The sequence below is a fragment of the Neoarius graeffei genome, chromosome 25 (genome assembly GCF_027579695.1).
Source record: "Neoarius graeffei isolate fNeoGra1 chromosome 25, fNeoGra1.pri, whole genome shotgun sequence".
NCBI classification, from domain to species: Eukaryota; Metazoa; Chordata; class Actinopteri; order Siluriformes; family Ariidae; genus Neoarius; species Neoarius graeffei.
The window spans coordinates 24,815,409-24,828,927 of NC_083593.1; the positions used below are offsets into that span (position 1 = coordinate 24,815,409).

The window sequence follows — 13,519 nt, forward strand, 5'->3', positions numbered from 1 at the left end:
TCCAACCTAAACAAAATGGCATCCCCTCGTGTCTCAAAAATTGAAGACAACGCTCAAGACGTGTATCTCCTGTCATGGTCCTACCTGTGGGCTTCTCTCTTCAGGTAACATCTCCACTCAGCATTACCGGCCACGCCTGCACTCACTTCCTCGCATTTACTTTCAGTGACTGTCATTGGCTGTTGCCGATCACCTGCTTTCCCCCTGTGTGTATTTATACTGCAGTTCTCCCAAGCTTCTGTGTCAGATCGTCTGCAACTCTCAGCGTGATAACCTGCTCTGTGTTCTTACTACTCTGAGTCCTGAAGATATTCTGTTCCGTCTGACTCTGTCTGGTCTCCAGCCCCGGTAACCTGATCTGCCTTCTGTCCTGTCGACTCTGCCTCTTGCCTGCCTCTCCTGTACCTTTGCCTGATCTCCAGCTCACCCAGCCCTGCTGCTCGCCTGCCTCTCCATCTGCCTGGTGTGAGCAGCCCTGCCTGGAGCCCTACTCTTCTGCCCTGGTAACCTGACCCTGTATTTCTGTCCCTTTTCTTGCTACCTGATTTGTGACTCTGTGTTCCGGCCTGCTGAGGGACTGCTTGCTGGGAGACTGCCTGAAACCCAAGAGCTGTCAGCCTACAGCCACACCTCTCTGACTACGCCTGATCCCATCTGATCTCAGAAGCTAAGCAGGGTCGGGCCTGGTCAGTACTTGGATGGAAGTCCTCAGACACCACCACCATGCTCCCACCTGCCTCTCAGTCCTCCTGCCACTGAACTTCACACACACATACTCCCTTTTCCCCTGTTATTAATAAACTGTGGTTCGAGTGCATTTGATCTCCTCTCCTGTCTGTTCTTTGACAGAACGATCTGACCTGACATGGAGTCAGCGCCCGAACCCTCTGCCCTAGACCGGCTGCAGCGTCTGCTGACATTGCAGCCCTGATCCAGCTTGGTCATCAGCAACAATGACTGGACCAAGCAATCCAGCTGCTCACCGCCCTAGCACCCCCTGCTCCTCCGAGTCAACCACCGCCGCCCCTCGTTGCATCAGCCCCTCGTTGCATCAGCCCCTGTCATACCCGCCGCTGATGTGCCAGCTCTGGGAGGTGCTCCTGCTGCACTCGATGCCCCGGAACCCAAGGTCAGCAGTCCGGAGCGTTTTGACGGTGACCCCTCCCAAGTCCGTGCTTTCCTGACCAGCTGCTGGTTGCTGTTCGACCTGCAGCCCAGAACCTTTGCGGCGAAGGTGGCCTTCGTCATCACTCGTCTGACTGGCTGCGCCCACCTGTGGGGGACTGCTGAGTATGAACGCCGGACACCTGCATGTGCCTCCTCCCTGTTTGCAGCGGAGATGACTAAGGTCTTCGACCTGGGCTCGTCGTCAGTAGAGGCATCTGGAGGACTGATGAGTATTCGCCAAGGCAGACGAACAGTGACTGACTACTCGATCGATTTCCGGACCTTGGCCCCGCGCAGCAAGTGGAACATGCAGGCGCTGGTGGACGCCTTTCTGCACAGCCTGGCCAACTACATGAAGACCGAATTGGTCTCGTATGATCGACACTCGATGAGGCCATTGCCCTGGCCATCCGCATTGACCGCCGGGTCCAGACCCGTTGACGAGAGAGGGCCCGCCAGACTCAGCCAGTCACCAGTGCACGGAGTAACCCAGCCCCTTCTACGTCTCCTGCTGTTTCTCCGCCGAGCCTTCTGGACCAGTCAGAGCTCATGGAGATCGGCTGTGCTTCCCTCAGCCTGGCAGCGTGCCAGCGTCGGATCACCTCCAATCTGTGCCTGTACTGTGGGGGTGACAGTCACCGTGCTGCCTCTTGCCCAGTAAAAGCCCGAGCTCACTGGACATAGGAGGGGCCCGGCTAAGCTCAATGACCATCCATTCCTCCACCAGCCAGAAACCTATGCTCCAAGTTTGTCTTCGTCTGTTGGATTCCACCCACACCCTGTCCGCCCTGGTTGACTCTGGCGCCGAGGCTAACATCATGGACACCGAGCTTGCGTGCCAGTTGGGTCTGCAAAGCCATCACTTATCCTCTCCCATTCCAGCCAGGGCGCTGGATGGCCATCTCCTTGGCACTGTCACCCGCCTCACTGCCCCTGTTCTGATGACTCTGTCAGGCAACCACCATGAAACCATCCAGTTTCACCTGCTCCATTCCCCCAGCCAACCTCTCATCCTGGGCTATCCATGGCTCCGCCAGCACAGTCCTCACCTCGACTGGGCCACTGGAGCGATAAGAGAATGGGGCAAGGACTGCCACCGGACCTGCTTACGAGCCGCCACTCTACACCCCCATACTCCACCTGCCAGCTCAGCCCCCGACCTCACTAATGTCCCAGTGTGTTATCACAGCCTTCGGGAGGTATTCAGCAAAGCCAAGGCCACTTCCTTGCCTCCTCACTGGCCCTACGACTGCGCCATTGATCTCCTCCCAGGCACTGCACCACCCAAGGGCCGTCTCTACTCTCTGTCTGCCCCGGAAAGGAAGGTGATGGAGGACTACATCAGTGACTCTCTGGCTGCCGGCCTCATCCGTCCATCCTCCTCTCCCGCCGGCGCTGGGTTCTTCTTCGTGGGAAAGAAGGATGGATCCCTGCGCCCCTGCATCGATTACAGGGGTCTCAACAACATCACCGTCAAGAACCAATACCCTCTCCCATTGCTCACCTCCACCTTTGAGCTGCTCCAGGGAGCCACGGTCTTCACCAAACTCGATCTCCAGAATGCCTACCACCTGGTTCGGATAAGGGAGGGAGAGGAGTGGAAGACCGCATTCAACACCCCCACTGGTCATTATGAATACCGGGTGATGCTGTTTGGCCTTACCAACGCACCAGCGGTATTCCAGGCTCTGGTGAATGATGTCCTGCGAGATATGTTGAACAAGTTCGTGTTTGTTTTCCTCGACGACATCCTGATCTTCTCCCAAACCCTGTCCGAACACACCCAGCATGTCCAGTGAGTGCTCCATCGTCTCCTTGAAAACTCCCTCTTCGTCAAGGCGGAGAAGTGTGAATTTCATGCCAAGTCTGTGGAGTTCCTGGGGTACATCGTGGCAGAGGGGAGCATCCAGATGGACCCTGCCAAAGTCTCAGCAGTGACTTCATAGCCAGTACCAGAGAGCAGGAAGAAGCTTCAGCAGTTCCTGGGCTTCGCAGATTTCTACAGGAAATTCATTCGTAATTACAGCACCATTGCGTCACCCCTCACCGCCTTGACCAGCACCAAACAGCCCTTTGCCTGGACTCCGGCTGCCAACTAAGCCTTTGCCACCCTCAAGGCTCGGTTCACCACTGCTCCCGTCCTCCGGATGCCAGATGTGGAGCGGCAATTCATTGTAGAGGTGGACGCCTCGGATGTGGGAGTCGGGGCAGTGCTCTCACAGAGGTCAGTGGATGACAACAAACTCCACCCCTGTGCATTCTTCTCCCGCCGGCTATTGCCGGCCGAACGCAACCGACATAGGCAACCGGGAACTGCTGGCGGTCAAGCTCGCCCTGGAGGAATGGCATCACTGGCTGGAGGGGTGCATAGTCCCATTCCTGGTCTGGACAGACCATAAGAATCTGGAATACATCCACACCGCCAAATGACTCAACCCCAGACAGGCCCGTTGGGCTCTCTTTTTCACCAGATTCAATTTCACCCTTTCGTACCGGCCCGGATCTCGCAACACCAAGCCTGACGCACTCTCCCGCCAGTTCCAGAAGGATGATGCCCCCTCCAAGGATCCGGCTCCCATCCTACCTGACCCCTGTATTGTTGCTGCTCTGATCTGGGACATCGAAGAACGAGTGCGGGAAGCCCTCCGTGACCAACCCAGCCCCAGTGCATGCCCCGCTAGTCGCCTCTTTGTTCCTGAAGACCTGCGATCCCAGGTTATACAATGGGGACACGACTCCCATCTAGCCTGCCACCCTGGTTCCACTCGCACCTACCACCTGCTCACCCAACGGTTCTGGTGGCCTACTATGAGCAGGGATGTGTGAGACTTCATCCGAGCCTGCCCTACCTGTAATCAAAATAAGTCCTCCAGCCGGCCTCCTGCCGGTTTGCTCCAGCCTCTGCCCATGCCAATGCGACCCTGGTCCCACATTTCCCTGGATTTTGTTACGGGTCTGCCCCCTTCTAATGGGATGATGGTCATACTCACCATCGTGGACCGCTTTAGCAAGATGGCACACTTTGTTCCCCTCCCAAAACTACCGTTGGCCAAAGAGACCGCCCAGATTGCCCTGCAGTATGTCTTCCGCATCCATGGGCTGCCCAAGGACATCGTTTCGGACCGGGGGCCGCAATTCGCCTCCTCTTTCTGGAAGGAGTTCTGTGACCTACTCGGGGCCACCGCCAGCCTCACCTCCGGATTCCAACCCCAGTCCAATGGCCAGTCAGAGCGGACTAACCAGGAGTTGGAGAAGGCACTTTCGTGCATGGCGTCACGCAACCCTAGGGCCTGGTGCAAGCACCTGCTGTGGGTGGAATACTCTCACAACTCCCTCACCAGCTCAGCCACTGGGCTGTCCCCATTCCACTGCATGTATGGCTACCAACCCCCCCTGTTCCCCAGCCAGGAGGGAGAGGTCACCTGCCTGGCTGCCCTCACCTATGCACGCACCGATGCACGCACCTGGTCTCAAGCCCGTGCTGCACTCCTCAAGTCAGTCACCAGCTACTCTACTGGAGCCAACCGGCAGAGGACGCCTGCGCCCACCTACCGGGTGGGCCAGAAGGTGTGGTTATCAGCCAAGGACCTGCCCCTCCAGGTGGAGTCTCATAAGCTGGCACTTCAGTTCGTCAGACCATTCCCGATCCAGAGGATAATCAGCCAGTCTGCTGTCCGGCTCTGACTGCCCAAGTCTATGAGAGTGCACCCCAACTTCCATGTCTCTAAAATTAAGCCAGTGCACGAAAGCCCGCTGGTCCCAGCTGCACCTTCTCCTCCTCCTCCTCATCTCATCGATGGTGGCCCGGTCTACTCCGTCCGGCGACTGCTGAAGTCACGGTGCAGGGGCAGGGGCCTCCAATACCTGGTGGATTGGGAGGGCTATGGTCCTGAGGAGAGGATGTGGGTCCCTGCTGGGAGAATCGTAGACCGTACCCTCATCAGCACCTTTCATCGCCTGCATCCGGACCAACCGGCCAACCGGAGGGGTCGACCAAAGGGTTCTTATCGGAATGACGATGCGCCAACCACTACTGTCCCCAAGTCCGATTCTGAACCAGATCCTGAGGCCTTGGACACTGACCGGTCAGAGGAGTTCTGACCCTCCACCGGTATTCCCCCTCCTCCCGCCCGTCTTTGTGGATCTGTGGCTAGGGACTTCTGGAGCCGTCCCTTGAGGGGGGGTGGTTCTGTCATGGTCCTACCTGTGGGCTTCTCTCTTCAGGTAACATCTCCACTCAGCATTACCGGCCACGCCCGCACTCACTTCCTCGTATTTACTTTCAGTGACTGTCATTGGCTGTTGCCAATCACCTGCTTTCCCCCTGTGTGTATTTATACTGCAGTTCTCCCAAGCTTCTGTGTCAGATCGTCTGCAACTCTCAGCGTGATAACCTGCTCTGTGTTCTTACTACTCTGACTCCTGAAGATATTCTGTTCCGTCTGACTCTGTCTGGTCTCCAGCCCCAGTAACCTGATCTGCCTTCTGTCCTGTCGACTCTGCCTCTTGCCTGCCTCTCCTGTACCTTTGCCTGATCTCCAGCTCACCCAGCCCTGCTGCTCGCCTGCCTCTCCATCTGCCTGGTGTGAGCAGCCCTGCCTGGAGCCCTACTCTTCTGCCCTGGTAACCTGACCCTGCATTTCTGTCCCCTTTCTTGCTACCTGATTTGTGACTCTGTGTTCCGGCCTGCTCTCTATCTCTGGCCTGCTGAGGGACTGCTTGCTGGGAGACTGCCTGAAACCCAAGAGCTGTCAGCCTACAGCCACACCTCTCTGACTACGCCTGATCCCGTCTGATCTCAGAAGCTAAGCAGGGTCAGGCCTGGGCAGTACTTGGATGGGAGACCTCAGACGTCATCACCACGCTCCCACCAGCCATCCCTGCCTCTCAGTCCTCCTGCCACTGAACTTCTCACACACACATTCTCCCAACTCCCTTTTCCCCTGTTATTAATAAACTGTGGTTCGAGTGCATTTGATCTCCTTTCCTGTCTGGTCTTTGACATCTCCTTGAGGTCATCGCAGACCTCATTCACTGCTCTGCCTCCGAAAAGGCAAACATTAGGAACACAAGTAAGAGTGAATGCCAAAACAACATAGACAACTCGAATAAACATATGAGAGATCCAAAAAGAACAGCTTTTAGTGTCCAAGTGGCACTAGGTAAGCTATTCCTGTCATACTTCTGAGATACTGATTCAGAAATCAGATGCCTCCGCGGAGAGGTTGAAAGGCTGACCACCAGCAACGCCAAGCTGGCAGCCGATAATAATGAGTTACATAGGGAGTGTGAGTGCTTGAAGAACTCCCTTGAGGATGGCACTGAAAGGCTAGAGAAAGCCAAAAAGGCTGCCAAGAGGGCTGCTGAGGAGCAGACCCCCCAAGAAGAGCGCGAGGGGCATGAAAGACCCGCAACAATGCGCCAAAGTTCAGAGCGGGAAGAGGCATCCGAACCGGACACCGTAGATGACCTGGTCGAGGACCAGACACCCCGCCAAACTTCAACTCACTACACGACTTCGTCGTATAGCCAGGGTTGAGCCGTACTGTGCTCATCCCGAGCCCAGACCCATAGCACACCCAAGTCAGTGTGCTACAGTACCCCTGATCAGTCTTCGGATGAATCAGGCTATGAATCTAGTGCGAAACGGGAGCAACACCAGAGTAGCTTAGATAGTTAGTGCTCAGAAGAGCCAAGAAGGTCGCACAAGGACGTGCACCAAACCCTTCGCTTACGGCAAATTGACCTACTTGCCAAAGATGTCGAGCAATTCGATCCCGACAGTCAAAGAACTAATGTAAATGATTATTTGGAAGAAATTGACCGATGCCTGATGGACCTGCCGAATGCCACAACGTGAGAAAAACTTAAACTAATCTGGAAGACCTCCAGTAGCAGCGTTTGTGCCCTTTTAGAGACACTACCCCCAAACATTTGCGATAGTTACTCGAAACTTCGCAATTACATGAGGGAAGAATATGCGCCGTACACGGATGAAACCTCCACAACATTGTGTGCATTACAAATTAAACAAAAACGGTATGAGGCGCCTCGTGAATATTATAGATGGCTACGTACTGCCTATTTCCAGGGTAGTAGCGCACCAGGCTTGGAAGAAGATAGAGGTTTCAAATCCCTCTTCTTACATAACCTCCACCCAAGCGTGCAGACTCAAGTCGCACTGACGTGTCGACAGGGTTTCCACTCAATGAGGGAAATTAGGCGACTAGCCCAAATGACCTGGGAGACCATTGTCAAAACTGCAAACAGAAACAATGATGAACCCAGAGTCCTTAGGCTCCAGGATGCAGACGAGCCCCTGCTAGCCTTAGAAGGAGGGGAAGCTCCGAAAGGGGGACCCCCCTGGAGAAATCCCGGTCCGAACCGCCCCTTGCCGAGCCATCACCAGCGTGAGCAGAGAAATCGGCAAGGTAAGGCCAGGAAGGACCGAAGGCAAGTCCACAGTGACTATGGCAACCGCACATCACATAAAAAGGGTCGTAGGGAACAAGGCGGTTGGCAGCAAGACCGTCATCCTCGCTCTTGCCAGAGACTGCAGGAGCGTTCCGACCGTAACTCTAAACGTAGGGGTAGAGATGACCGACACAGTGACTCAGACCAACCTGGTAAGATCCACTCAGAGCTGGATTCTTTAAAAGCCCAGTTGGCTGAGATTAAAGAACTGTTACAAAAGAGGTCAGACCCCTCAACAAAATAAATCGAAACGAGCGTAAAAGAACAAAAAGCCTACTATGACCGAAAAGCCTCCCATCACACATATCAAATAGGTGACAAAGTCCTATATTTTAACTTTACCAAGCCAGTAGAAGTCTCAAAAAGTTCCTACCACACTGGTCGGGACCTTTCGATCATAGGAAAACTGTCCCCCGCCGCGTATCACATTAGGACATCCAGGCCCAATCAAATGCTCTCATATCGATTTCCATAACAATCAAATCAAGCCTTTTGAACAGTCCTCACTCCAAGAGGGGGGGACGACAGTTAGGCCCATCCTGTCCACCTAGCTTGTACGCATCGCTCACCCATAAGCGTACACTGACATTCCCAGTCAGACTCACCAACCCAATGAAGTAATAACCCTTCGGTATAACATGGTAGATAAAATACTAAAATCCGCTACTATTACTAGTGTGTATTCATCTTAAATACACCTGGCATATAGTCTTGGCAGTGCTATCCTCATTTTTGTGAATCCACAAGACTTAGGGATGTGCACCTCCACTAAAGACATCCACTGGGTCTGCCCAGGCAACACATACATAACACTACACGCCAAGCTGGATAAGCTGGTCTGCGTCCCTGACAGTTTAGCTGCAGTAGCGCATGCTTTCTGGCCAGACCACCCACTGCTATTACACCCTCCAGAAGATTAGGTTTACCAACACAAACACTAATACTTCTGTTCTTCCTTCCTTCATTTCTTCTCTTTTCTTGTTTTTTATGCATAGGAAATTAAACACCACATGTTTCATGTTTAATGTTTAATTTTTTTTTAGATGTGATGTTGACCTAGTTAGCTAGAGTGATTATATGCCCAAAATGCCCATAGCCTGAGTATATGCCCAAAATACCTCTGCCTCCAACTGTCTTACTGGAACTCATGAGTTTACACAGTTTTCACAGGACACCATGGACTGTGCAGAGCAAGGCTGCCTCAAGGACTACGGACATGTGGACTGTACGGCACTGTGCTCTCAGTGCTACGACTCCATCATACCCCTGAGACCAAAAGGGGGATTGTAGGTACAGTCCCTTTTTAAGAAACTACATTTCCCATCAGCCAACTTCCGCGTTGACCTACGTCACGCCTGGGTGGGATCACTTTCATCACATCCTCCATGATTCCGTAAAGGATCTGGAAATCCGCCATATCTTTCTCTTTTGGTGCCGTGAGTCAACACGGACACAGAGAGGAAGGCTCGCTCCGCGAGCCAACCAGATAAAGACGTCTTTTCTTTTTCTTTTCTTTCTTGCAAGATCCACGAGTTAGCGCGATTTCTTTGTTTACCTTTGGCCACGGTAGATTCTAAGATCACGCAATTTTAAACTCAGTGAGTTACAACCGGTTTCATTCATGAAGTACATACGACTGCAGCTCAAAGCAGTTAATTTATAATTAGGAGTGACCAGAATTCCTCCTGATTGAAGCGCTGTGCACATTAATTTAATCAGAGACTTTCTTTTCATCACAAGCGACGCGTCGGACCAAGAGAAGTTCTCTGTCCACGGAATCGACTCACGGAATCGACTCACGTGCTCCACAACGGCGAGACTCAGAAGTTTTAGAACATCTCCATAATCTTGTATATAAGCAAGATACTGGAAGTAAGACCGGCATTTTTGGGCATAATTATAGCTAGTCTTTATGAATTTGCTTTTATTGAAATAGTGTGAATTTAAACCCAGGTTTATTTGTTACACTGTTAAACACGCAGCGTGTTGATTTATTTTGTTCTATGTTCTCTCAATTGTTTAATAGATAGGCTGTGCATGCTTCTCTTTATTCTGTACTAACATACTTAATTTCCTTATACATCTTGACCGCATCAAGATTTCAGTGAATTCAGTATTGTTATAAGCTAGTGAAATTAGCCTACGGCTAATTCTTTGTTCCATTAGCCTCCAGGGCTAATCGTATTTGTCTCAAGGGATCACAAGGCCTCTACCACGTGGAGTTAGCTAAACACATGGCTAATTCCTTTGTCTACTTAGCAACACAAAGCTAATCAGGCCCCACCAGGCCTGATAAACCACACCTCAGTTAGCAACCCACGCTAGCCTTTCTTTTGCTAGGCCATAGGCCTAGCCATGTGGTCAACTCCTTCCCCACAAACACACGTGGAGTTAGCTACACAAAGCTAATTCTCTTGTGTGGGCCACACCCACACAAGGCCTCTCACACACACACACACACACACACACACACACACACACACACCTCACTGTTTGTATATATTCCATCTGCTATTATCCATTTTTATCTTTGTTATAATAAATTAATTTATTATTGAAACTGTGTGTATTTATTTGTTGTGCTTAATATACTCGAAGTCACCCAATCTCCCAAAGAATTCAGAAAGGTGCATATGAGTTATGTAATACGGTAAGTGATCATAATAATTTAAGTGATTCACTTGAATGATTCACTTGAATGATTCACTTTAAGTGATTCAATTTAGACGATTCAAATGAGACTGATTCAATTTAATTATTAACCTTCAAATTTAATATGAGACTGATTTAATGAGATTGATCACTCAATTACCCAAATGCACCCACACTTGAAAGTTGGTAGGTACAAACTTCAAACATATGGGATGATAAATTGCAAAGGAATACTGGATAGCTCAAACGAGGACATAATGGTGGCCAATGTTGAATGGAATGTAGAGATTGAAATTTTCCCGTGCTGTTTTGAGGGGCTTATGATGGCTAAAAATGCATGGAACCTTCCTCTGACATTAGTTCTGGGATATCTTTTGAGATGATTTTGCAAGTTAGCATAGGTTGGCCTCATGAGCTACATAGTGCCCCCTATTTCAAAATTTATTGCTTTGGTTGCCACACAGCTCATTCGATGTTCATGAGTTTTGGAGAGAACATTGTCCTCACTATGGCAGACAAGTTGGCATGTGGAGAAAAAAAATAAGAAGAAAAAAACATGCCGAAAACAATAGGCCCTTTATTGCTACTAGTGGCTATATTGTTACTTATTGTAGTTTCAATTTGGTTTTGCTAGTAGTATTTAACTTATATTTGTGGTTGATTTGTTATTTAATTGTGCATGTTATGCATGTATGAGTATAAAGTACTGTTAACACTGTAGTACTGTTTCCTTTTTAATAATTTATTTATGTTTGCTTTCTGTGGATGCTTATTTTTGCAGGAACGTCAGCGTCTGGAAACCATACTGAGCCTATGCTCTGAACTGGGCAGCTCAGAATCAAGTTGCCCAGAACGCAGTTCTGGTGACTGTGCCTTATCTGACCTGCAGAAGATTAATCATGAGCTGGAGAAACTGCAGGTTTTGGATAATGAGTCTGCATTCTCTGACTTGGTCATCATAACTGCTCCAGAGGATGGCTCAGTGGTTAAGGGTAGAGGAGAGAGACAGCTACAGACCACGAACATTCTACGAACCTCTGCAAGTTCTCCCTCACCACACATGCATGGCAAGGTGAGATATCGTTTTTTTCCTTTCATATGAAAACTGGTATTAAAACAAACCTTACCAAAATTAGATAATGTTTTTATACTGTAGGAATTTGAGTGGTATGGGTGGAGCACAGAAGTACGTCAGGCCAGAACTGAGTTCCAAAACCTCTTTATTTGCACTTTTCAGTGATTATTTTACACTCTCCCAGCCACACACACACACACACACACACACACACACACACACACACACACAAGTCATCTGGTTGGGGAGAGAGCTCCCTTCCTCTGCTCTCTCTCTCCTTTTATAGGGCGCGGTCACTGGGGAAGACACACAAACACAGGTTAACTGACATCAGGTGCAGTGATTCTGCCACTTACCTTCCCTGACTCCGCCCTCTGTTCACAGACCTATGCTTGACCACGCCCCTGCTGCCACATACCCCCACCGCCCGACTCAGGCCAGGCAGCTGTCCCGCCTGCAGCCGACTCCCCCCCCCGACGGGAGAGGAAATCTGCCAAGACCATCTGTGCCCCCGGCCTGTGGACTACCTTGAAGTTAAAGGGCTGGAGTGCCAGATACCAACGGGTGATCCGCGCGTTGGCATCCTTCATGTGGTGGAGCCACTGGAGGGGCGTGTGGTCCGAACAGAGGGTGAAAGGGCGTCCCAGTAGGTAGTAGCGGAGGGCGAGGACCGCCCACTTGATGGCCAGGCACTCCTTTTCTATCGTGCTGTAGCGGCCCTCATGCACCGACAGCTTCTTGCTGATGTACAGCACTGGGCGATCCTCCCCCTCCACCTCCTGGGACAGAACAGCCCCCAGCCCTCTGTCCGATGCGTCCATCTGCAACATAAAGGGGAGAGAAAAGTCAGGGGAGTGTAACAGTGCCCCCCACACAGTGCAGCCTTTACATCAGAGAAAGCCCGCTTTGCTCTGTCCACTGGACCGGATCTGGTGCCCCCTTTTTAGTGAGATCAGTCAGCGGGCTGGTGACGTCCGAATAATTAGGTATAAACCTACGATACTAGCCAGCCAGCCCCAGGGACTGTCTCACCCCCATTTTGGTCTTGGGCCTCAGGCAGGCCGCAATCACTGCTGTCTTATTAATTTGGGGATGCACCTGCCCATTGCCCAAGTGGAAGCCCAGATACCGTACTTCCACCCGCCCAATCGCACACTTCTTCAGGTTGGCTGTGAGACCCACTCGCCTCAGTGACCTAAGGACGGCCCTTAGGTGTTGTAAATGCCACGGCCAGTAATTACGATAGATTATAATATCGTCCAAGTATGCGGCCGCATAGGTGGCGTGGGGGCGGTGAACCCTATCTATAAGCCGCTGGAACATAGCGGGCACCCCAAACAGCCCAAAAGGAAGTGTGACAAATTGGTGTAAGCCAAATGGTGTGGAAAAGGCCCTTTTCTCTCAGGATAATGGAGTCAAGGGGATCTGCCAATATCCCTTTGTCAGATCCAGTGTTGAATAAAAAGGAGCCGTGCCTAGTCGATCCAGCAACTCGTCAATACGAGGCATTGGGTATGCATCGAATTTAGACACTGCATTGACTTTTCTATAGTCCACACAGAACCAGACCGACCCGTCGGCCTTGGGAACCAAGACCACTGGGCTGCTCCAGTCACTGTGGGACTCCTCGACGATGCCCATGTCGAGCATGGCCTCGAGTTCTTCCCGAACCACCTTTTTCTTGTGTTCGTGCAGCCTGTAAGGGCGGCTGCACACTACCACCCCCGGGGGCGTCTCAATGTGGTGTTCTATGAGGCAGGTGCGGCCGGGCAGGGGCGAGAACACGTCTGAAAATTCGGTCTGCAACTGGGCAACCTCCGTGAGTTGGGTCGGGGAGAGGTGGTCTCCACAGGGGACCGGAGAGGTAAGCGATGTCAATATTCCCTTTTGAACCTCCGGCCCCAGCTCTGCTTTCTCTGGAACCAATGACACCAATGCCACGGGGACCTCCTTGTTCCAAAGTTTGAGCAGACTGAGGTGGTAAATCTGTAGCGCCCCACCCCATCCATTCGCCTCACCTCATAGTTGATGTCCCCAACTTGCCGTGTGACCTCAAAGGGTCCTTGCCACTTGGCGATCAATTTGGAGCTTGACGTGGGCAACAGCACGAGTACTTTATCTCCCGGTGTGAACTCCCTAAGGTGCGTGCCC

The 13,519-nt window shown here is 51.6% G+C and overlaps 1 protein-coding gene across 8 annotated transcripts in view; it reads left to right on the plus strand.

The window, feature by feature from the left end:
- phldb2a (pleckstrin homology-like domain, family B, member 2a) overlaps positions 1–13,519 on the plus strand; it is a 321,471-nt gene that overhangs the window by 100,544 nt on the left and 207,408 nt on the right. For all 8 annotated transcript variants that reach the window (XM_060909198.1, XM_060909201.1, XM_060909202.1 and 5 more), the window contains one exon: positions 11,075–11,365. In XM_060909198.1, the coding sequence (XP_060765181.1) occupies positions 11,075–11,365 (291 nt within the window). The remainder of the gene's footprint in view (positions 1–11,074; positions 11,366–13,519) is intronic.